Source organism: Gasterosteus aculeatus, chromosome 2 (genome assembly GCF_964276395.1).
Source record: "Gasterosteus aculeatus chromosome 2, fGasAcu3.hap1.1, whole genome shotgun sequence".
In the NCBI taxonomy this organism is placed as follows: domain Eukaryota; kingdom Metazoa; phylum Chordata; class Actinopteri; order Perciformes; family Gasterosteidae; genus Gasterosteus; species Gasterosteus aculeatus.
The window spans coordinates 13426209-13448804 of NC_135689.1; the positions used below are offsets into that span (position 1 = coordinate 13426209).

A 22596-nucleotide genomic window follows, 5' to 3' on the forward strand; every position below is an offset into this window, starting at 1 on the left:
GAGTTGTTTTCTTTATTTTTGGGTGACAGTCAAATGATTGCTGCAGAAAAATCTCTCCATTCTCATTTCTGTCTGCACAAGGTCAGCAGCTGACCTAGTGCTGCTGCAGACTCAAGGCCGGGCCTTTCTAACACTCTGCTTCTTCTTTTTTTCTTTTCTCCGGAACAGGCAAACGTTACACCGACAGCATTAAAGTAAAAAAAAATTAATTACGATGTTCGCTTTGCTTCTGAAATAAATTGGATGATTCAGTTCCCAGTTTAGACACTCTCAGTGGGTACGGAAGGTGTCTGCTGCACCCTTAGCCCACTGAGGAGGTGGTAACCAGCTAACGACGCTGGATCTACAGTGCAGCTGGAGCTCTGTTTCACATTTCTACACATTTCAAATATAGTTTCAATCGGATTCTGTTGAGCACGTTTAGTATGCACAGAAGACGTTTGCATTATTCTCCACACAAGTTAAGCCGATGGCATGAGCAGAAACATTCGCGTGTCTTTTTTAGTCTGCAGAATCCATTGATTTTTAGTCATGCTCTCTTGCAAAATAATTCACATTTTTGGCTAAATTAATTTCTGCTTGACATGCACGAAAAATGGATGTTTTCTATCTGGAGGATTTCAATTGGGCTCCTGGAAAAAAATCAACTTGCAGACACCCATGAAGATCTTTGTACTTGTATATTGTTCTTCTCAGAGGTGTGGTGTGAAGTGCAATTACAAGTGCATTACACGTTGCATTACCGTCCGTGAATCATATTTTTGTTTGTTAGTAAGCCAACAACACTGTTTGCAGGCGGCCCTTAACATCCTTAAAGGTTGCACAAATAAATGCCGCATCCGTGAATATTGCTGGTATTTTTTTCAAAGACCTGCCTCTGTCAAGTGATGATGATGCAAATGATGAAACTGAAGGAAATATTTGAGTCATCCCTTTTTGTGTTGACAGTTTAACTCTATTGACTTGGATCAATATGAATGACCACTCCAGTATTTTTGACAGAGAAAAAGGTTATAATACATTTTTTAATTAATTTTAATTAATTTAATTAATTAATACATTTGTAAGCATCGGACGGTCTTGTCTCTCACTGCAGTCACATGCTCACACACGCAGTGAGGTTTATTTCTATCGTCTCTGTTATCTTCTGTAAGGGGGCCTCAGCAGGCCACAGATACACTGAAACTTTTGATTCTGGCTGCGTTAATGCTCTAATCCTAATGCTCTAAAAGACGTCTGCACTAGATCAGACAACCCTTCTCCCAGGAACTAAACTGTCCCATGCTGAATGATTTTTATTGACAATTTTTTATGACAATATTTATTAACAATGTATCCTCAGCAGATCAAACGGAGTTCACATTATATAATCAAAGCTTTTTACAGGAAATACCAACAGTGACGTGACCTCTAAATTTGAGATGTCACAAGTTCATATGCAAAGACCTGCAACAGGAGCAAACAGCTTTACACTCTTTTCCCTCATAATTGGTTAAAAAAAATGAATGTTCACCGATAATTGCGGGGTCTTTTTAAAGGCTTGTCGTGTCTTTCAAATGTCTGTCAAGGTGTTTGTGTTCTTTCCCTTTCAAACCAAATACGACACACTTTTAATGGCCAGTCTCAGCCCCAAAAACATTTGGTCCAAGATGACAGCAGCACTGAGAAGTCCCAACCCTTTGTTATTTCTCCCTTATAACAGCTGCTCACCTTTTTACCATCAATCACTTCCCCCCGTTCACCTGCCACCTGCATTAGCAAAGGTCAGCGCAATCTCATCTCGTTAACCTCTCGTCTCCAGAGGCCGTCTTTTGTTTTCCTCCTCCTTCTTTTTTCGTCTCCTCCATCCGTGGCCCTCCTCCTCCGATCGCCCCAGACCCTCATCCGCGGTCTGGTCCATTGGGATCAGGGTTAGTTCTGCCTCATTACCTGGCACGAGTGATCCCCCCCCCCCTCCCTACCTGACGGGGATTACTCCTGGCATCGCTGGCAGGGATCTCGATCCAGGCAGTTGGAGTAGATGTGGGAGGAGGGGGGGGGGACGCGTTGCGCTATAAGTCTGCCGCGGAGGCACACTGATCGCAGCAAATTGCTCGTGTTTGCTGGGAGTCTGGTGAGCAGGATGAGAGCTAGGACGAGATGATTGAGGGGAGACAGGCGGCAATCACTCAAGGAGACGGAAAAACCAAGCAGTGGATTTGTTGTTTCTGTGTTCGTACGAAAAGGAAATTAGTGCCAGTGAAGATTCCCTTTTAATTGGGTGAAATTGAATTTGGTATGATAGCCCTAGCGAATAAAAAAACTCAACATAATTTGTTATAAAGAATTAATGTGAAAGATTAATTTGAATGGTACAGTTGGAAAATCAATTACATTTCTTGAAAATAACTATTGAATGTTACTTTTAATCTGTTTTACAATGCAGCTCTGCCAATTGAAATTCATGTCTCTCAGTCTCTACAGGTACCAGCATCGTTGTCGTTCCCAGATATCAAACACCGCCGTGTTTTTGTGTGTGTTTTTATGCGCTTATCAATTCTACGTCCATATAAATTCATATAAATATATATGCAGTCAATATAAACATCTGCCACTCATTGAATTTGTTTGGTGTTCAGTTGATTAGTTCCTTCCACCTGCACAGCCTCCTCCTGCATCACCTTTTGTATTTGTCATGCGTTTCAGAGACACTACATGTTCATGCCAGTTGGGGTTTGTGAGCTCAGGGAGGTTCCGCGTGGAGCCTGTGGTCATTTGCTTCAAAGCATCACAGAGCAGCTCTGCCCAACTCAATACGTCGCTATAAATGATGAGAACTGCAAAATGTCCCTGAAGCTTCCAGTCAGCTACCAGGAAGGCACACAGAGCCACGTTACATTCTGATTATTCTGTCATATTAGCGCTGCATTGTGAATTCAGCCGTAGATGTTTTTTATTTTATTTTTAAACCGATCCCTCCATTGGTTGTATTTTTTGTCCTTCTCACGGTCTCGATGTCTGTTCCCTGTCCTCTGTCTTGAAGGTGAGTAGCCACCCGGAGCCTTCGTCCCAGTCCATGAGTCTCCAGCAGGCCGCCCAGCCGCCGCCGCCCCCCCCTCAGCCCCAGTACGACCTGCCCATCCTGGAGTCCCGGGACAAGCCGCTCTGTTTCTCGGACTCCGAGGACCTCAGCTCTTCCTTCCGCAGTCTTTACAAGTGTGTCTTCGAGCAGTCCTTCTCGCGGCAAGGTGGGTCTCTTTGAGTGTTGGATTAGTGTGTATCTGTTCACGTGGGCCTGTCGAACATCCTAATTGACACATGTAACGTGTAAACCTCGATGTCATGCACATAATTAACTGTCAGCCTCAAGCTCCTTAATGAAACGCTACGCATTTAACATTGCTTTTCACCGCTGTAAAAGCATTCCAGTGTTAACCTCCAGCACACTCTACTCTTACATTGTATTTTAATAAACAGCTCCGTTGTTCCGCATATCTGCGTTTTACGACTCGCTCAGTCTAATGGGTAAAGGCAATTAAGAGGAAGAATCAACAGAAGCACGAGGAAAACGCGCACAACACATCCACGGTGGAGCGGAGCAAAGGCTTTTGCAGCTTTGATAGCAGCTAATTAGATCGGTTCTGCAGTTTGAGAAGCATCTTGCTAATTGCTTTCCTGAAGCTTTCGGGTCACCGGGCCTTCCACTTCGACCCCGCGCCCCCCACCCCACCCGTCGAGCAGGTAAAGCTTAACTACTCCCTGACGTCAGGAGGGAAAAGTCACTGCGATGCGCTCAGATAGCCTCGGCATGATCGCACATTTCATGGTGATGTGTTGGTAAGAAAAATACATATTCAAGCCCTTTGTATCAGTCCTGCGGTGTTTGAAGAGATCTTATAAGTACGGCTCTGACATTCTGTGTACTTCAGTGATCGCACGGGAACAAAAGAAAACATCTTAACATATATATATATATACTCTTCAGGTACTCTTCAGACATTTATATATATAGATATATATATATATCTATCTAGATATATATATAGATATATATATATATCTATCTAGATATATATATATATCTATATATATATAGATAATTGTAGTCATAGAAAGAAAACACGTTGGTGACGACGGTACTCTCTCTGCTGGTCACACTGAACAACCATCTCTCTCTCTCTTTGTTTATTTAACCATATTAATTCTTCAACACACTGACAGCGATTGATGATTTAACTTACATAACTTAACTTTTAGGTAAATATTTATATATTATTTATATAATGTATAACATACAGTATAATGTATTATTATGATATTAATAGCTATTTGTTGGAAATTAAGATTTGTTGGATTTGTAGTGGAAGTAGTAGTAGTAGTAATTAGTAGTATCTGGCTTCTTTCTACTGCCGCCCAGAACTGCTCTAGAGAGAGAGCCTTCACCTCATCTCAAGGTAGGTTTTTGGACCAAAACATGGTATTAAAGGTGCTTTGGTGCTAAATTATTAAAGATAACAACAATAATACGTTTTAACGCTGCTGGGGTTTACTATTAATATTTAGTTGGCTGCAATCTGCAAGAAACTACTAGATGCCAGTAAATCAAATCCAATCTTCCATTAAATAAAAGTCCAAAATGTCAAGACACTAGTAAGAAGAATTACTTGGCGTCCTTCTGTTTCCTTCCTTTTATTCACACCAAATGACAGGTATGTCCCAAACACTGACACACCATATAAATGATGGCAAAAAGTACAATAGAAGTCTCCTGTCCCCTGGGGATCTGTCCGTGCTCAGAAGGCATTTGCAAGAAACGTTGCAAGTTTACCTGTTTTGTATTGTTAATAATCAGAACCTTTTCTTGCTTATTTTCCTCCCCTTCCCAATGTTTTCTTGTGTTTTTTTTCCAGGAGGTTTGATGGGGATGCCTGGCGATTCCAACCAGCAGGCCCGGACCGCGTGCTCCTACCAACACTCTCCTGGGGCGGGGAACGGCGGTTGCCACCACCACCAACAACAACAACAACAACAACAACAACAACACAACCACGGTCAGGCGTCACACCACCCCCACCACCCTCAGCAGCACCTCCCCCCTCACTCCGCCCACAGCCAGCACCAGCCGCACAGTCAGCACGGCCAACACCCACAGCGCCCTGCTCATTCCCAGCAGCACCCGCCCCTCTCCCACCAGAGTCACACTGGACAAACGTGCCCCTCGGCAGGTGAGGACGGGGAGCTTTGAGGCTCTGAGGTTTTGCTGGAAGCGTCTGGCAGCGAACGGTGTCAACAAGCAACGTCGTCTTTTCTTTTTGAAAAACGCTTTAAACACAACTTTTCAAAAGAAAATCTTTCTTCAGCCAAAAGCAAACACCCTGAGTTATATAACACTACTCAAGGATGCAGTTGGGAAATGTTAAATGTTCTATTTTCTATTTTTTATTTATTTTATTTTTTCTTGTAAAGGGAAGCCTCTAGTCTAAGTGTATGGTGTAATATCCTAGCTATTGGTTCTGATCGACATTAGTGTAAATACATTTCACCATAGAAAGCCAAATTGGCTTGTCTCTGCACAGACTCATTGCATTTCCTCTATAAGGTCCCAGAGCAGTTGATATTAGGAGGCTGGGCCGATACAGACTCGCATCTCCAAAGCTTCTCCCAGGCTTCTCCTGCTCATATTCCCAGTCTTTGTTTGTCTGCTACTCAGCTCAGGCCAAAAAAGGTACTCTTCAGACATTATTTATCTAGGTTGGCATTTCCCTTAACCAAGCCGAGGATGAGCGAAAGCAATTCTTCAGTCTTTGATCCACGGCATCTCAGTTATTGTTTTTTGTAGTTCGTGGTGGTGGAGGCAGTGAAAAGCATCTCCTCTGTTTTGTCCTTAATGAAAGCAAACCTGCGGTTGGCTTTTTTTCAAGGTGAAGTCACACCACCTTGTGGTTGATCGCAGAACTTTACTGTGACTGTTGTCATCTGGATAAGGAATCAGGATATGATATGTTAGACATACAAGGAATTTGACATGGCGGTTGGTGCATAACGTTGGACAACAAGACAAATAACACAGGGCAGGAAAAATGACATTGACAATTTAAATGTACAGTATTATATAGTAGAATATAAACTAAAACTAAAATGGGTCAAAATAATAATAATAATAATAATAATGTGCACAGTTGAACAGATAACAATACTCTACACAAGTGTATGATGAGTGTGTGAAAGTGTATTTATAAATGGAGTGTGAAGTGATCAGGTCGGATGATACGATAATGATATGATGATGACACTAACACACTCATCACACAAAGCTTGTATTTAGTAAGTAATTTATCAAGAAAATTAGTATTATCTGAATTCACTTTCTCCGATGTGATATTGCTGTTTATTTCTTTTTTATTTAGAATTATTTAGAATCTAATGTTTTTCTAGATGTCAGCCTGTGCCCCGAGAACCTCGCGATTTCCTCAGTTTACGAACGACTGACAACCGGCGTTTTCTTTCGACGCGTCTGTGTTGTCTCTCTTCCAGGCATGTCGTCTGACTGGTACCCCAACCTGGACTGGCTGAAGGAGAGCTGCCACATTGCTACCAGCTACAACTGGGCTGACGTAGACCTCTCCCCGTTTCAAGGTAACGCACATCCTGCACACACACACACACACACACACATCACCACCAACAGTCCTGGTGCCATTAGCGTAAACAGCATCTGACAGGATGGAGCCGTCTACTGGAGCCTGTTTTGAATTGATGCTTATTATGCCGATCTGTTTGATTAAACCATTATGATTCCTCTGTGAGCTTTCTTATACATTCACCCTGGAGGCACAATATAATAACATGCAGTGGTGTAATACTAGTGGCCTAATAAAAGTCATTATCCTGCCTCTGAGAGGTTGCCCTCTCTGTGTTTCTCCGTCGCTCTCACGCGCACACACACACACACAAGCACGCGCACAAAGACACCCACACGCTGTCTCCCTCCCTCCCCGTTATATGATGTGAATAATCCAATTAGGCCCCGGCTCGGTAACAGCCTCTTATCACGGTCAGCACACAAAGCCGGAAACATCGATGGATGTTGACTGCTGGTCTTAGAACAGCTGTCTCTCTCTCTCTCTCTCGCTGTGTCTCTCGACCCTCCTCACACCGCTGCAATGCCAGCGTTCACCGCTTCTGGCTCACCTCCAGAGAACAGGGGCCAGCGTCTCGTCTCTGTGGACGCCAAGTGCAATAGGAATTTAATGTTGGGAGACATCACACTGCAGGTTGTGAATGGATGCTTAGTGTCTTTGATGGAAGAAAAGAAGGACGCGGCTTTGTCCCCAAACCCAACAGCAACGTTGTAAGACCTCATCACTTGTAATTTAGGTGGGAAACTAGTGACAGTGACTTCATGTTGTATGTTTTTATCCAACTGTTACTGTCACTATTTGACTTCCCAATGATATATGTTACATATTATTGACTTGTTACTGTCGACATGATTAAAGAGAAGACTGGACCTGGTTCAGGAATCAATGCTTATCTCATCAACAGCGATCGTGGTATTTTTGTTATTTCTTTTCTTACATATTGTATTATTTATATATTTTAATAATCGTATCAATCCTGGAATCACAGGATGTGCACCCCTTACACTGAAAGCACATTATTTGATATTACAGCTCAAAACCTGAAAAAAACATAAATGTCATGTAAATACAACGATGCAAAAGACTTCTGTTAATATCAACTTGCACTGTTGTCTGTGAAAGCACTTTGTAAACTCTTTGTCAAGGTGGTAAAATAGATATGTAGTTATTATTATTCTTATCTTCTATAATGCACATGAGGTGCCAATGAGCAGCTATGAAATGTTGACTTTTGTTTAATTTGGTTTTTAACTTTAACGAGCGTGATGTAGCTTTGACGATGAGACCAGAAAGAAATTGCAGGTAAAGTTCTACATCAAAACTGCAAAACATTCCGGTCTGTCTCCGTCCGTCTACCAGGCCTGAAGGAGAGCATGCGGCAGGCGGAGCTCAACAACTGGTCGCTGGACGCCGCCCAGGTGGCCGACCTGTGTTCCTCCGTTAACCAGTTCTTCGCGGCCACGGGGGTCATCCCACCGCAGGGCGCCGCCCACCCACAACCTCAGGCCCCGCACCCAACGCCAGCCGGAGCGCCGCAGCACCCGAAGGCCAGCCAGCACAATCAGCACGGTCACCACAACCACCACAACCAACACATCAGCACAGGTGACCTCACGGAGCCGGCGTCTCGCCGCGAGCTACGGTTTAGGATGCAAAAAGCTCCCATTCATGAGTTGATCTCAATTTGATCCTGCAGTCAGATGAACTTAATAGAGCACGAAGGTACAACATTATTTTAATAAAGGTCCTACTCTCGACAGAAGAAGGTTTCTGCACGTTGCTGCTGCGATGGTTGCTGCGTTACAGTCTCTCCCCTCCCTCCTTGTTGTAGATCTACAAGAGACTTGTGGATGTTGTCGGCTTTGTGGAAGTCTGAGTAAATATGAGGAGACGGAAATACGTTTCCCCAATGGGAATTCCAGAACGTTCTGTAGGATTCCTCAAGCTTAGCATAAGGTGGCAGTAAAGCTGTGTGCCGGCGATCGCGGCTCGGTGTTTCCTGCGGAGGCACGCGTGTGAAGGACGGGATTCTAACGTGGCGGTTAAGTCATTGCCCTCTCGTCTGTCATCCCACAGGGAACCTGTACATCGACTCGAGACAGAGCATCTCCTCTCTGATGGGCCCACCAGGGTACCCCCACATGCCTCCCATGAGCAACACAGCTCCCACCATGACAGGTGACTCCTCCACCGCACTCTTAGCAGGTCAGGAGGAGCAGGGCCAGTGAAGAGTAGATGTGTGTGTGTGTGTGTGTGTGTGTGTGTGTGTGTGTGTGTGTGTTTGATCGGTAGTTGATAGCAGTAATATGACACCATGGAGTAAAAAAGCAAGATGTAATGTCAAACACCAACGTTCATAAAAGATGAAAGAATCTACATTCAAGTTTTTAGGTTTCCCCGTGTTTATTAAGACATTGTAACATGTGCTCTTACTACGAAATATAAATACACAAGGCGTGACAGACTGCAGCATTGACAAAGTAACAGGTACCTATTAAAGGGTTACTACAGCAATTTAGTATTGCATTGATTGATTTAGTCTCCAGTCAACTACAAAACACACTGGTTCCTACATTTCCCATTACTCAAACAGTGCCCCCCCCCCCCTGTGCAAAGCTCCTCCATCACTTGGTGCAACAGCATCTCCTAGTGCTCTGCTCTCCCTCTATGTTCAGGTCATCTCAGCCAGCTGAACCAGCAGCAGCGGCAGCAGCAGCACAGGCTGCCTCTGGGACACTTCCAGGTGAGACGCATGCTGGCCGCGGACGACATCCAGGACGACTTTGACTGGGACTCCATCGTCTAAACTTGGCCGCGGGTGAAGTCTTTAGAGACTGGAGATGAGACGCGGGTGACAGGTGAGTGTGGAACTAGCAGACAACCCTTTCACCTGCGTGGAAAAAGAAACCCAGGACAATCAAACAGAAAACGGACAGAAGGTTATTTTTCTGATCCTGCTGGACTGGATGTTGAATCTAAGGACTATCATTCAAAACAATGAGACTTACACAGGATTGGACCAAGAAGAGATGCAAAAATGAAGTCTGAAGCTCTGAGAATTGCCCCACGTCATGTCCCCCAGTGCCAACAGGGTTACACGTGTCAATTTGTTGGTGAATTGGTTTTTTTTGTGCCGTATCTGCAAAATTCCAGCGCCTGTGCCTGAAGTGAATAGAAACTTTGTTTTTTTGTCGAAACTCATCTCTCACACACACACATTCAACAAACTATTTCATCCTTCTTGTATCTGGGCATCTGTGTTCCCTCTTTGCAGCCTACATATAGAAGGATGATTTACGAAGAGGAAAGTAGTAATTGTGCAGCTCGAGTCAGTGGTTGAGTGAAGCATCACCTGCTGGTTAAAACTGGCACCATAAAAGCTTCCGTTGCCCCCAAAAAGTTCTATGCACCACAATCCGCTCTTAATGTTTGTTCTGTCACATTGAAGTCTAAACTTTTAGTTCAGTGTTGTTGTCGTCGTCGTGTGTTTGTGTGCGTGTCCATGGTGCCATGTTCTCAGGGCGTTTACATTCACATACCACATCAGACCAACGCAAAGCCGTTCACGCATCCGTACGCGAGCTTCGCTGTCTGTTGTTCGCTTCTGTCGCCGATGACCCGATTCAAACCCTCATTGGTCAGCTTATAAGCTAACGGATGGAAAATAGTGTGGAAGAGGCTTTTCAGTTGCTCAATCAAGCAAGCGCTAATTAAGATAAAAGTGAGACGCCGGCAAGAGTTGGACTTTGGCAGCGAGGATACAAATCTATTTCCACGTTTCATGGTTCTGTCGTTTTGGGAAAGTGCATATTATCACTTATGACCGGGCAGAGAAGGTCCGGACTCAAGATGCCTCGCTTAGGAGACGGCTAGCAGTTTTTGCACAGGACCAAACTTGGTAGGATCTAGCTAACAGAAATAAAAGAAAAAACATCAAGATTATATTTCTTTAAATGGCATTTAAAAAAAAAAAAAGAAATAGATCAGTGAAAACTAAACAAAGGCTCAACTTTTCTTACTGTGATGATTAATTTTGTCTGTGTGTACAAGTGTGTATAGTCTTCTCAGATTGCATTGAACAAACAGCTCCGTACAGCTCAAAAAATATTCATAGGATATAAAAAGTAATTTGTTGGTATTATGTGGGTACAAAGTGAAATTTGGGACTTTAAAGTGCTCTTTCTTTTAGAGGATCTCAGTGATTGTTTCGAATGGTCTAAACAAGGTCTCATAGTGAAAAAAAAATTAAAAAAAATCTTTATTATTGCCACTACATGCTGTATAACAGTGACCAGCATATATATCTAGTATGTTTGTGTGTTGTTGTCCCTGTAAATAACAATACGTTACTCCTATGTTTGCCCTCGAAAAACACAGACTGAAAAAAGAAAACAGCAAATGGAGAGAAAGTATTTTGTTATCTGTCCTTCAGGAGACACCGTATGTACATATCTTCAGTATATTGTAAATAAGTGGTAAAAAATGGCATTGGCGTTTCGTGTGTTATAAATAATCTGTGTATGGCAATCTAACAGTTCAAATCTGTTTCAGTGTTTATTAAAATGTCATCAACCGTTTTTACTGCGCAAACCTGCACTTCTGCTGTCGTCATTCAACCAGTTGTCGGCGTGTTTGAGTTAACAGACCGTTTGCAACTTGCTATAGTGATAAAACTGTCTCTAAATCCAACATCTTAGGGGGGAAAAAAAAATCTAAACTACACTGAAAGAGCGGAGACTTGGCGTTGTGGCTGCTTGTTGTCCAACAGGTGTCAGCCTCGTGCCGGGCAGCGGCCTGTTTGCCCTCCATCACGCTTAAAGCCGGCAGACCACCCATGCTTGCTTGTGTGAAAGTCACACAATGTTCTAACTGTGTTTGCGGCTCCTTTTCACCGGGGAAACCCGTTTGATCAGCGGCGCTCTCTTGCTTCGGTCCGTCAGCCACAGACGCGCCGCTTGCTGCTTTTCCTTTGTGAGAACAAGATGGTTGATGGTTTGAGAAATCGATACAGATTGTTTAACCCTTAGGTACCGGTGAGGGTGCTGATAGGTAGCTATGTTCTCTCTCTCTCTCTCTCTTTCTTTCTGTTGGCTCTTAACTGTTCTGTTAACATTTCACTCTGTTCATTCAGAAAGCATTTTCAGGACCTGTTGCTTTAGCTTTCTAATCGTATGAGTCGGCCAGTTTATAGTTTGAAAAGCTTGTGTTTTTTTTAAATACGTCAGCGGTGTATTCATCAGTATTTCCCAGTGTGTGCAGGATATTGCAGGGTTTGCTCACTGGAGGCTTGGCTGCGCCCCCAGAAGAGAGCACATCCAACACGGGGCCGGACCACAAGGGGCTGAAGCCACCTTACTGCCCCAATCCGGATTCCCTCCTCCCAAACCAACCTGCCCCTCGCTGCTCGACCCGCCCAGCCCACCACCAGTACCAACCCCCCCATCCCTCCCTCCCTCCTGCAGTCACACACACACACTGTCTCTGCTCTGTCCCGCTGTGTGCCAGTCCCGCTCTGCCTCTCCACTCTCAGCTCTCTCCACTCGTCCTTTCTACATCCCTCCACCGCTTCTCTTCCTCTTATCACTGATAGCAAGCCGGATCTCGGGCCGCTACTTCCACCACCACCAAACTGCCCCCTGAAGAATTTACTTTCACCTACTTTTTCTTTTTCAATTCTGCTGTCCTGCACCTTCCCCTCCGGAGAGGCCGGTTGGTGCGTGTCTGGCGCGTGCGAGAGCTCCGGTGTCGCGCTCTTTGCCCCCCCCGAGGGAATCCCTGGCGGTTGTCTGAGTCGGAGGAGAAGAACTTTTTTCGCCACGATGAACGTTCAGCTGCTGCTGGTGTTGGCCCTGGTCGGCCCTTTCTGTGCCTTTACACATGCAAGTAAGTGAAGTCGGTCCTGCTGTTAGCACACGGCGTGTGTGTGTGTGTCTGCGCCCCCCCACTGCCTCCATGTGCCCACCGCACACCGCTCTTTGTCTGTGTTAATCCCGGGCGAATGAACAGCAACACTGTGGAAGCTGGTTTCAGGGGGCAGAATAAACTCCGTTTTGATTTGTGTGTTCACCGGCTAATTAACGTGCAATTAACGTGCAACTCATTTGAAATACTTTATGTTTGTTTCATATGTTCAACTGCCGCCTTTTTTTGTTATGTTCCACTTTAGCTGATGATTATTCTGATGGAAAAGCCACATTTTGGTCAAGGGCAGAAAAAGTATGTGTTGATTTTAACATTTGAACTCCCTCCCGTCTTTTTCACACCGTTCTTGAGCTCTGGAGCCAAGGTTTGATTTGCCGACACCAAAAGGGAAATGTGACGTAATAGCCGGAGCTCTGCTGCCTCGTGTCTGTGGCTTTTTTGGCACCGGCCAAGAGAGGAGAAGAAAGGAATATCCTTTTGGATGGCTCCCAAAGCAGTGCTCATACACGGGGAGGGGAGGGACGGGGCCCCGTAAACAGCAACGCACGCCGCGCACGTTCATCCGAGAGCTCGTCCTCGGTCGCCTTTCACACTCACTCCTCATCCTCTCACTTCTCCCACCCTGCATCAGTGCTTTCTCTCTTCCCCTCGCTTTCTTCCAGTTTGTATTTTTCCCCTTTCTTTCTCTCTCTTTCTGCTCCCCTCCTTTGCCTTGTGAGGGGGGAGAGTGTGTGTGGGGGGCTGAGGCCTCAGCGAGCTGCAGGGCAGGGCAGGGCGGGTTTGCGTGCATGTATTAATAGAGAGAGGCTCTATATTTAAGAGGGTCATATGGATGAGAGACGAGAAGAGAGAGAGAGAGAGAACACCCGAAACGCGACGAGCTTTGGGAGGCGCCCCACCCTCTTCTGCCCGCATGTTGTCAGGCGATGCGGCACGCCACCCCTTGGCATTTACCCATCTTTGGTGGGGTAATACGCTTTACCACTTAACCCCTGCCCCCCCCCCCCCCCCCCCCCCATACCTCTCCTACTTCTCCGCTGTCTCTCAACAGTCCTCCAGCTTCCCCCTGTTGAGCTTGCTGGGTCTGGACCTCGGGGGGACAGGGTTGGTGCCGGCCCGTGGGGAGCAGAGGGGGAGGAGGGGGGGGCTATTTTTAAAACAACAACCTTTACCGGTAGGAGACGTCATGTCTGCCCCATTTTCCTGCAGAAAAAAACAAAAAAGTCCTTGAAATTTTCCGGCGGATTGTGAGCTCAGCCGGCAGAGTCTTTCAGTGGAAACAAAGGAAATAGCTAATTTCACTGCTGTGCTGCACAAATGGGGGGTTTCTCAACTCCCTCGAGCCTGCTCACTTAACTAGCGAACCCCTACGTATCCTGTAAAAAAAAAACACTGCTTCCCCCCCACCCCCCCCTCCGGGCTCCTTAATGAGTTTTGTCTGCCTCTCTCCGGGCCCATGACGTCCCTGTCACATCTGGCTGCTGAAGTGAGAGGTCAATGCCCTTTGTCCGTGCCCGTTCTGAGAAATGACTAAAATGTTGAGCTCACACTCCAAGTATGAGACAAATGCCGTTAAAGAGGGACCATGAGGAAAGAAGCACCTCTCTCGCGTCAACATTTTTTAGAGAAAAGAATGGCTCTGCCAAGCTTTCCGCAAGGAGAAAGAAACATCTGTTTATGGAAAGGAGTGTGAGGCGCTGTTAGCCCGGGACCAGGCCCAAGCCCATGGTGACTGTGGCAGTATGGGTTGGTCTCCTCTGGGAGTCCTGACACAAATGTCTCACATCTCTAGCACCTACGTGTGCGGCAGGGTGAGACGTGGTCCAAGGGAATGTAAAAAAAATCTGGAGGACTGCTGACTAAGGAACACTTACACAACTGGGTGGGTGTTTTACGACGTGGGAGTTGGACTTCATGTCCAACTAATGTTAACAAGGTTTAATTTGGGTCTTATTTGTTGCTCACGACATTAAGGACAAGTCCTTCCCCCAGTTAGACTCTATGCTTCATGTCATCTCTCCCACTATCAAAGGAAGCCGCAATGCCCCACACGTAACTTTAACAAGGTCTGTTTGGCCTCGTTTGAAAGTACAGACGGGAGTTGGGAGTATTTGTGATTCCACCGCGTGATCTTTCCATTTTGTCTTTTAGAAGTGGATGCATTTAATGTCATCCCTGCCTGGATTCATTACTTATTTCAGGAATTGAATTAATCTAATCCAAGAATAAAGGCCCACTTGATCTATCTGGACCCGTCTCTGCCCCCGGCGATAAGAGTCCAGATGGGACCAGATGGGGCATGCGGTCCTATCTAAGTCAGACCAGGAGGGCAAAAAAACAATCTGTTGCTGTACGATTGTGGACTTCATTGCGTTGCCGTCAATGGCAAGACTGAGAATATTCCACTCAATAGTCCGCCCCCTGTTTAGAATCCCCAGTTGTGCGGCATCTCGTCAAAGTGTGTGTTGCGATGGGAAGGACGCCTGTCTCTCTCGCACGTTCCCTCCTCCATCGCAGGGAGGACATTCCTGGGCCGCAAAGGTGGACACGCTCGCGCCGTCCGCACGGACCTTTCCCCGCCCACACAGCACTGTCGATTAGTGGCTCTCCCACAAACACACACACACCCAGTGACAGCTGATTGTGATTGCAATGGATGGAAGGTTGCTACTCCCTCGCATATCGCCGCGTCCCTCCCTCACTTTTTTCACTCTCGCTGCAGGTTTTATGTATGTATGCCCCCACGCGGAGGCCTCCACGGCTTCTCCTCGTGTCCCCGTACTACTCATTCCTGCTTCTCTCACTTTGAACTCTTTTTGTCGGGCTGCCTTTTTACACTCCAACTTCCCTTTTCTTTGCTGTTCCATAATGAGTGAGAGAAATGTGAAGTGAATCTCAATGTATCAACCCTTTAAGGCCACGTCAGTTACAGCCGCAGGTCCACACACACACACACACACACACACACAAGCACGTTCAGTATAAGCCGACTGGCCCTTTTACGATTGGTAAGTGTTGATGATTTCAAGCTCTTATGCTTTACCTGGAAGAGGATGTGAGAGAACATGTGTGGCCAGAATGATGTAATCGTGGGTAAAATAACCAAACCAAAAGTGCACCACCAAACGTTTGGAATAATAAGGTCGAGGCCACAGTTACGTAATCGTTGTCTACGATTGAAAGACTGAAAAAAGAAACCTTGACTGCTTTTTTCTAATGTGTGCACGGATCCTCTCATACTGAGCTTTTAATGAGTTTACATGCTGCTCACATATCCAGTGACATCTTTGACTAATTGACCCCCCCCCCCCCCCCCCCCTCCCACACCTCCACTCCAAGCTTAACGGGGTCCTGTTCAGATTCTGATCTTGTGCTCAGACCCTCCTGTGGTTTAACATGAGCAGTGATAGAAAAACACAGAGACATTATTAAGCAGTATTGCTCTCCCTTTTTGGTTTCTCCAGGGATTCGGCCCCTTTCAAAGGTTTCAGCTGCAACACGTGTGTCCTTGGGGAGCGGCACGGTCATGAACACGAGAGGTTAAAAGGAACGAGAGGCGAGCGGACGTAGACTGCAGCAGACTTACTGTATGACTCACCAAGCAGCTGCATTAACCCCGGACAGTCTGCACAGTGAGGAGGAAATACTACTCACAGCTAATTGTGGGAACCGAACACATAATGGAACAATTGGGGTGGAGCGGGCGATTAGCCGGCGCAGGGCCATGCTCTGTGGAGCACAGACCATTTTATCATCGCTTACAGACTCTCCAAACAAACAGTCTGTCTTTAAAAAAAAAAGAAAGATATACCTTCAGTACTCTGCACCACCAGTGGGAACAAATATGTTGTTATATTTATCTCGCCTGTTGCTAATGAACATGCTAGGAAACGCTGAACAACGAATGACTGCACCGATTGTTAGAACATTCAGGGTTATTTTTACCCACGTTAAAGTAGTCTCTATTATTTCAAGTATTTCAAACAATTGGATAAAAAGGAGATGGAGAAAGCATGATGTCAGAGGCGAAGAGTAGATGACTCACAGGTCTCAGAGAGAAGTAGTTTGGAAGGGAAAAAATAAGCGATTTCAGGCCAACAAGTCTTGTCAGTGGAAAGTTAACTGTAAACCGTAATTTTGGTGCCGCACTGAAATCTAAGTCCTTAGTTTTGGGGAAGCGCTCTCCAGGCAAAGCTTTCAGTTGTGGCTGCGAGGATGTTGAACGTGGGGGTATTGAAGGGGAATGATTAGGTTGAGTCCTGCATGCTGCGTAGTCCAGACCATGATGAAAGACACGAGGATAAACACATGTATTTTGGCCAATGCTAAATCCAAAATGGGATCCTCCATTTTACTGTAAGCACTGAGCTCCTTGAGCTCTGACAAAAAACAGATCTGACATAAGTATCATTGAAAATCGCTACACGAGACTGATATAAAAAAATTAAAATAAAATAACCTTTTTTTTTAAATAAAGAGAGAATCAAAAGCTACACATGCTTAAACTGCAAATGGACCACGTTGTGGTGTCTCTCTGCGTCGATCAGCCCCACCCTTCACATGTTCAGAGGTGGGGTTAACGGACAGCTCACCCCACAGGAAATGAGGCAGAGGATGTGGCGTGCCGACGCGCAAACCCAGAGCCTCAAAGACACGATGGAGGGGGGAAGGAGTGGAGGGGGGGGGGATGTGGACTTTATGAAGTCACGGGGTGTGCGTGTCAGGCCATCACGGCGCTGGTGAAAATTAAGTTGTCATGTCGTCACGTCATTATGTAGAGGAAGAATCTAAACCTTCTTGTACCTTTTTGACATTTCCTGCACACCATTGTCATTGCCAGTCCAAACATTCACTATTCCAACGCATTGTCTGTTCGTAGAGTCACACCTATAACCATGATAAAATATAAAGTTAACAAATCAGTGGTCAAGGGTCAAATATATATACGAATGCTCCACAAAAAGAAGCTCGACAGTCACAGTAAGTGATTGTACCTGAACCGTAACCCACCTGTGACCTCTGCCCCCAGGCCCCACAGAGATCCCCAAAGACCTTGATGAGAGCGACGGTGCCGTAGCAGACCTTGGACCTGCCGTTACAGAAGCTTCGGCAATGGACTTGACTGTTACCCCTGACCCTCCTGCAACCGAACCAGAGACGTCCCCAGAAGATGTTGCGGCAACGGAAGGAGCCGCGACAACGGAAGCAGCCGCGGCAACAGAAGCAGCCACGGCAACGGAAGCAGCCGCTTCAACGGAAGTTGTCACCGGGACGGCGCTTCCCAGCACTGCATTGAATACCGAAGACACTGTGAAAACGGAAGCCCCAGCTGCTTCTACTGCATCACCAGAACCCATAGTCACTGAAGTGGACATAACAGACCCCAGTAACACAGCAGAGGGTGAAGTCCAGCCAACGGAAGCAGTGACAGAAAAAGCGGTGGTTGTTGAAGAACAGTCAGATGGTGAGGGACGTGTGGGATGGAGGCATAGGTGGTGTTAAGTTGGGCAGTTTTAAGTCAGCCGTCATTATTGACAGGGATCATACAACCTGATATGGAGAAGAGGGATGTTGTGTTTGGCCGTGCTATAAAGGGTTGACAAGTAGCAGGCCTTGAATCTCTTTAAATATTACTATTACTACTAAATATTACTCTATTCCATCTTTTGCATGCATGCTATTCTGTAATAATTTCAGGTTGTTAATCTACCTGTAGAAAGAAATATCCCACCAAACTTTCACTGGTCTGCAAAAAACATTTATCACACTATATCAAAATTCAACTGAAGTGTGAATGGTGCCAACTCTTCTCTTTGTCTTTCCGTCCCACAGAGGGCATGAGCTCTGGCCAGGTAGTCGGGGTCGTGATTGGCGCTCTGTTGGCAGTGGTCATCGCCATCGCCGTGGTGATCGCTGTGGTGAGGAGGATGGGAAAATACTCGTAAGTACCTCATCTCTAAAGGTGGTTACACGGACGCACACACTCACACACAGCTTGAACCCATGTGAATGCAGGTTGTACCAATGTTGTGCAGTCAGTCATCACATCAGGAAGTGAGCAGCGAAAGAAACAGCATGAGCTCTTAGTCATCACAGGGCCGTCCGATGATGTAATAAAACAGATAGTGATGTAATGGGACCTGGATAGGAAGTGGCTGCATGGGATGAGGTGACCCGTCATGCCCTACATTGTTGGTCTCTGCTATTGATGATGCTGATGATGAATGTTTCTTGTGTCACTGGTCTGCCAAGAACAAAAAAATCTACGAAAAAAGACAGCGTTGTGGTTTCTGTAAATGTCCCTATTTGATTCCTTCAGCTAATCACTTTAACCCCTCCAAGCTCATCGTGGTCCTAATATACAAACTAACAGATGTCTCCCCGCACCAAAAATACCCAGACAAAGATTGTTGCTTGTAGCTACTTCTCCTGATGCAGTGTCATGGCCTTAGGAGTAAAATTGGGCATTCATGGGGACAAGTTGCTCTATTTGACCTTAAAATTAGCTTGTTTATTGACTCAGTGTCTGTGTATGTGACCAGCAGTCACATCAACACATCCTTACAAACAGGGGGCTTGTTGGTCAGACGTGGGGCAGCAACACATAGTCGTTCTGTTCTATTTGACGTGTTTTTGTCATGTTGGTCTATTTTAAAATGAAGGTTTATTTCACAATATGTTTTCCTAAGATCTGCACTCATGTTCGTTACATGTAGTCCAAAGAGAAAAGGTGTTTTTAACGGTTCTCATATACTTTTATGTAAACCGTATGTTGTTTATTTTATGCATATCGATTGACTACTTAAATCTTTTAATTAAATCTAAAACCATCTTTTTTTCACCGTGCCTATTTTTGTCGTTAATTTAAATTTACCTCATGAAATTACGCTAAACTCAAGACGTTTACGGATTAATTAATGGTGATGAAAGTTGAGCCTCAGATATATTTTTCTAATTCTTTCTTTCTTCTTTTTCTCAAGATCACAATTTGATTATCTTGTCATCTGAGGAAAGAAAACTTTGTTATCTCAAATGATTAACGCATTCATTTTTGGCAAAAAGTACATTTATTCCTGACTAAAACATTCTGAACATCAACCATTTTTACTCTGTATAAAACACCTTCCAAAGTAAAGATTCTTTTCAGTTTTTCACAGTGAGCTCAATCTGGGCCAACCATTCACAGTCAGCTGATTTGACTGCAAACTTTTGTTTTTTGTTTTATTGGAAATCTTCTCGTGATAATGAGGCATGTTTTTTTTTGGATCATAAGATAATCAACCAGTGATCTTGAGATAACCATGATGGAAATCAAGGCCGCTTGGTGCTATTGTCCTACTGGAACTGTATATGACTCTCATCTCTCTTTATCCCACAGCCCTTGAGGAAGAAGTCGGCCAAGCGGCGGGAGCGTTTAAAGTTCTGGAAATCCTGAACTACTGAACTGTGACGTCATTCACGACCATTAAAACAAGCACCATACCGTAACTAAACTAATCTAACCAGCACTCTGGACTTTTGCCAAATAGGGGGAGGGAGGCTAGTATGTGTTAATGTATGAACTGTATGTATGTGAGACGCGGGGTACATGAGCAGACATCCTCATCTTCCCTGTCGCATCCCTCCCCACTGCTCCCCCGGAGAGAACAAAACAAGGTGACGGCAGGATGTAGTTTGGAATTTCAGGCCTTTTTTAAAAGCATTTTGTTTAGAAAAAAGAGAGAAAGGAATGTAGAGGATTATCTGACCTTTAGGCATAAAACGTATCCCTCAAAGAATGACCGATGACACAAATGGATATTACTGAAAAAACAAAAGGAAGTTAATTACAAATGGAAGGTGCCAGCAGTAGAAATTGCTCCAAATTCCACAGAATGTATATATACCACGCAAGGGGACTACATAGCACACAGCTAATGACTTTCTCATATGTTGCAGTTGCATAGGCGAGCGTTTGTTATTATAGAATACACAGTACATACAGGCAGGCTGCTGTTGTGGCTACCAGAACTTTTAAAGCAACCCTGAGCACCAGTTAAAATATTTTCTCATGTAGCCAGAATCCCTGATATGTCGGCCAACCGTCTGCAGCACCGTGTGCACGAGTTGTTTTGACACAGCGCGCCCATGAGCGCTGAGGGCGAGCACGCAGCGAACGGGAAAGAAAAGGCACCCTCGTTTGCAAGAGCAACGTGACATTCTGCCCACTTTAACACTGACGTATAAAAACCTAATACATATCTGTGAAATTCAGCAGAAGGGTTTGTGCCACTGTCTCTGGTATTCTCTAGGTAGTTTGGAGGACTTTAACTTTTGAAGTGCATTATTAATGTGAATTGACTGTACCTTTTTAACTGCCACCCATTCCAGACAGAACAGCTAGTATGACTTGTTCCATATTAAAGCTTACGAAACAGCCCTTGGTTATTAGACATAGTGATAGCATTGTCTTGAGAATGTCTTCATAGTACTTTTGTTAATAGTTAGATTACCAGAACAGCAAACCGGTCCTTAAAATGAGCTAACCCCCCCGATTGCGTGCACAGGTTGACATTTTATAGTTTCACTTAGTTTTAGTACACAGTATTAGGCAGTAATGCCCTATTTTGTTATTGTTGCAATTGTAAGTGTGCCGAATGGGTGTACAAATAATGAAGTCTCAGCTTCGCTCTGCTTGCTTTACAAACTCGTTTAACATGTGCACTCAATGAGTGATGTGATGTTTAATGAATAGGTTTTAGACACTGCAAAAGTTTGCAACGACATGTCTTTGTTTCCTCTCCTCAGCTTTGCCACGTACCATCAGCTCTAGGTTTAATTTGTGCCATTGGATCTATTCAAAGCCTTTTATTTAATTGCAGTGTTTTTGTTCATACTGTTTCAATAATAAACTGAAAACACTCTTAAAAAAAACGTTTTTGTCTTTCGCGCATGAAGTTTCTCAATAGCTTTTTCAAAAATCTGGTTATCGTCGACGCCATTTCCAATCATTTAGAACACGTAGTGACGGTTTCAACGTCTAAAAGTCAACTCTTTTTTTTGAGCAGTGCTTTAGTTGGTCTTCAGTTTGGCCAAAACACCACAATCCACACACGTCATTGAAAGCCGTCCACTCCGATTGGCCCATTCAAGTAATGCTTAATTTTTCTTTTTTTTTAAAACACGGGAGACAAACAACACCAAATATGGAGGAACATATGGCCTCGGACCGTTGATTCGGTTGAGCCCACTGACAGTTGGGTGTGTTTTTTTATGTGATGTAGTGGACTTTTTGATACAGTGCTGTTAGGCCGAGGCAAGGCTCCAACAGTAGGCTGTGAGTCGCACAGAGATGCTCTGTCTGGCTGCCTCTCCTCCGTGTGGTTTTAGGCAGCGGCCCAACGCCCACCGCCCAACCCTCTGCCCCACCGGCAAGCCTCATAACTCTCTTTAGCTCACTTTCTCGCCTCAGACTGCCGGGAACAATGGCGTCTTTTGAGAGGGGCAGATGGAGAGGCTATGGGTCGCTACTGTGAAGCTGCTGGCCAGCAGCTCCCTCTCTCCCCTTCAGCGAGAGGGGAATTCTGTGCGTCGCTGCAGGGTGGGGTCACTTCCTGGGTGGGCCCGGCATTGACCCTGTGAATTAACACACACTTCCAAATACTCTAATAGAGCTCATAGTCACTAGCTACTTGCCCTTTGTGGCCCATGTGAACACATGTTAAAGTCATAACGTTACAACAGAATTTTCCCACCAGAGGCGGCTAATTAAGACACTAAAAGTGTGCATGTGAAATAAAAAATAATAATCATAATAATAAGTCACTACATAAAGTTCCCCTCCTCTTTCCTGAGGTCACCATGAAAGTGTCTTTCCGCCATATTAAACCACCCCGGTGTATTTAAGACGGGGTGTACTTTTTCCTGCACAGTTGCAAATAGAAATACCAAGGCACTTGTAGCTGACTCTGAGTTTGTGCTTTACTCTGGTAGTCATTTGTATCGGTTGGAAAGCAGTTGGTACTTATTTAACAGCTAAACAATTTTAGCTGTTGGGATTGTAACCTGATAAAAG

At 45.0% G+C, this 22596-nt stretch overlaps 2 protein-coding genes across 6 annotated transcripts in view; both read left to right on the forward strand.

Moving 5' to 3' along the window:
• The window catches only part of LOC120829398 (forkhead box protein J3), a 39737-nt gene extending 28527 nt beyond the window's left edge, over nucleotides 1-11210 (forward strand). For all 5 annotated transcript variants that reach the window (XM_040193453.2, XM_078083897.1, XM_040193454.2 and 2 more), the window contains 6 exons: nucleotides 3023-3227; nucleotides 4890-5204; nucleotides 6514-6615; nucleotides 7980-8225; nucleotides 8697-8798; nucleotides 9296-11210. In XM_040193453.2, the coding sequence (XP_040049387.2) occupies nucleotides 3023-3227; nucleotides 4890-5204; nucleotides 6514-6615; nucleotides 7980-8225; nucleotides 8697-8798; nucleotides 9296-9426 (1101 nt within the window). In that variant the 3' untranslated portion in view covers nucleotides 9427-11210. The remainder of the gene's footprint in view (nucleotides 1-3022; nucleotides 3228-4889; nucleotides 5205-6513; nucleotides 6616-7979; nucleotides 8226-8696; nucleotides 8799-9295) is intronic.
• A 235-nt stretch (nucleotides 11211-11445) lies between these two features.
• pdpn (podoplanin) lies at nucleotides 11446-21455 on the forward strand. Its single transcript, XM_040193456.2, has 4 exons — nucleotides 11446-12503; nucleotides 17572-18006; nucleotides 18375-18483; nucleotides 19921-21455. The coding sequence occupies exons 1-4, from the start codon at nucleotides 12440-12442 to the stop codon at nucleotides 19925-19927; spliced, it is 615 nt and encodes a 204-aa protein (XP_040049390.2). The 5' UTR covers nucleotides 11446-12439; the 3' UTR covers nucleotides 19928-21455.
• The last annotated feature ends 1141 nt before the right edge of the window (nucleotides 21456-22596 follow it).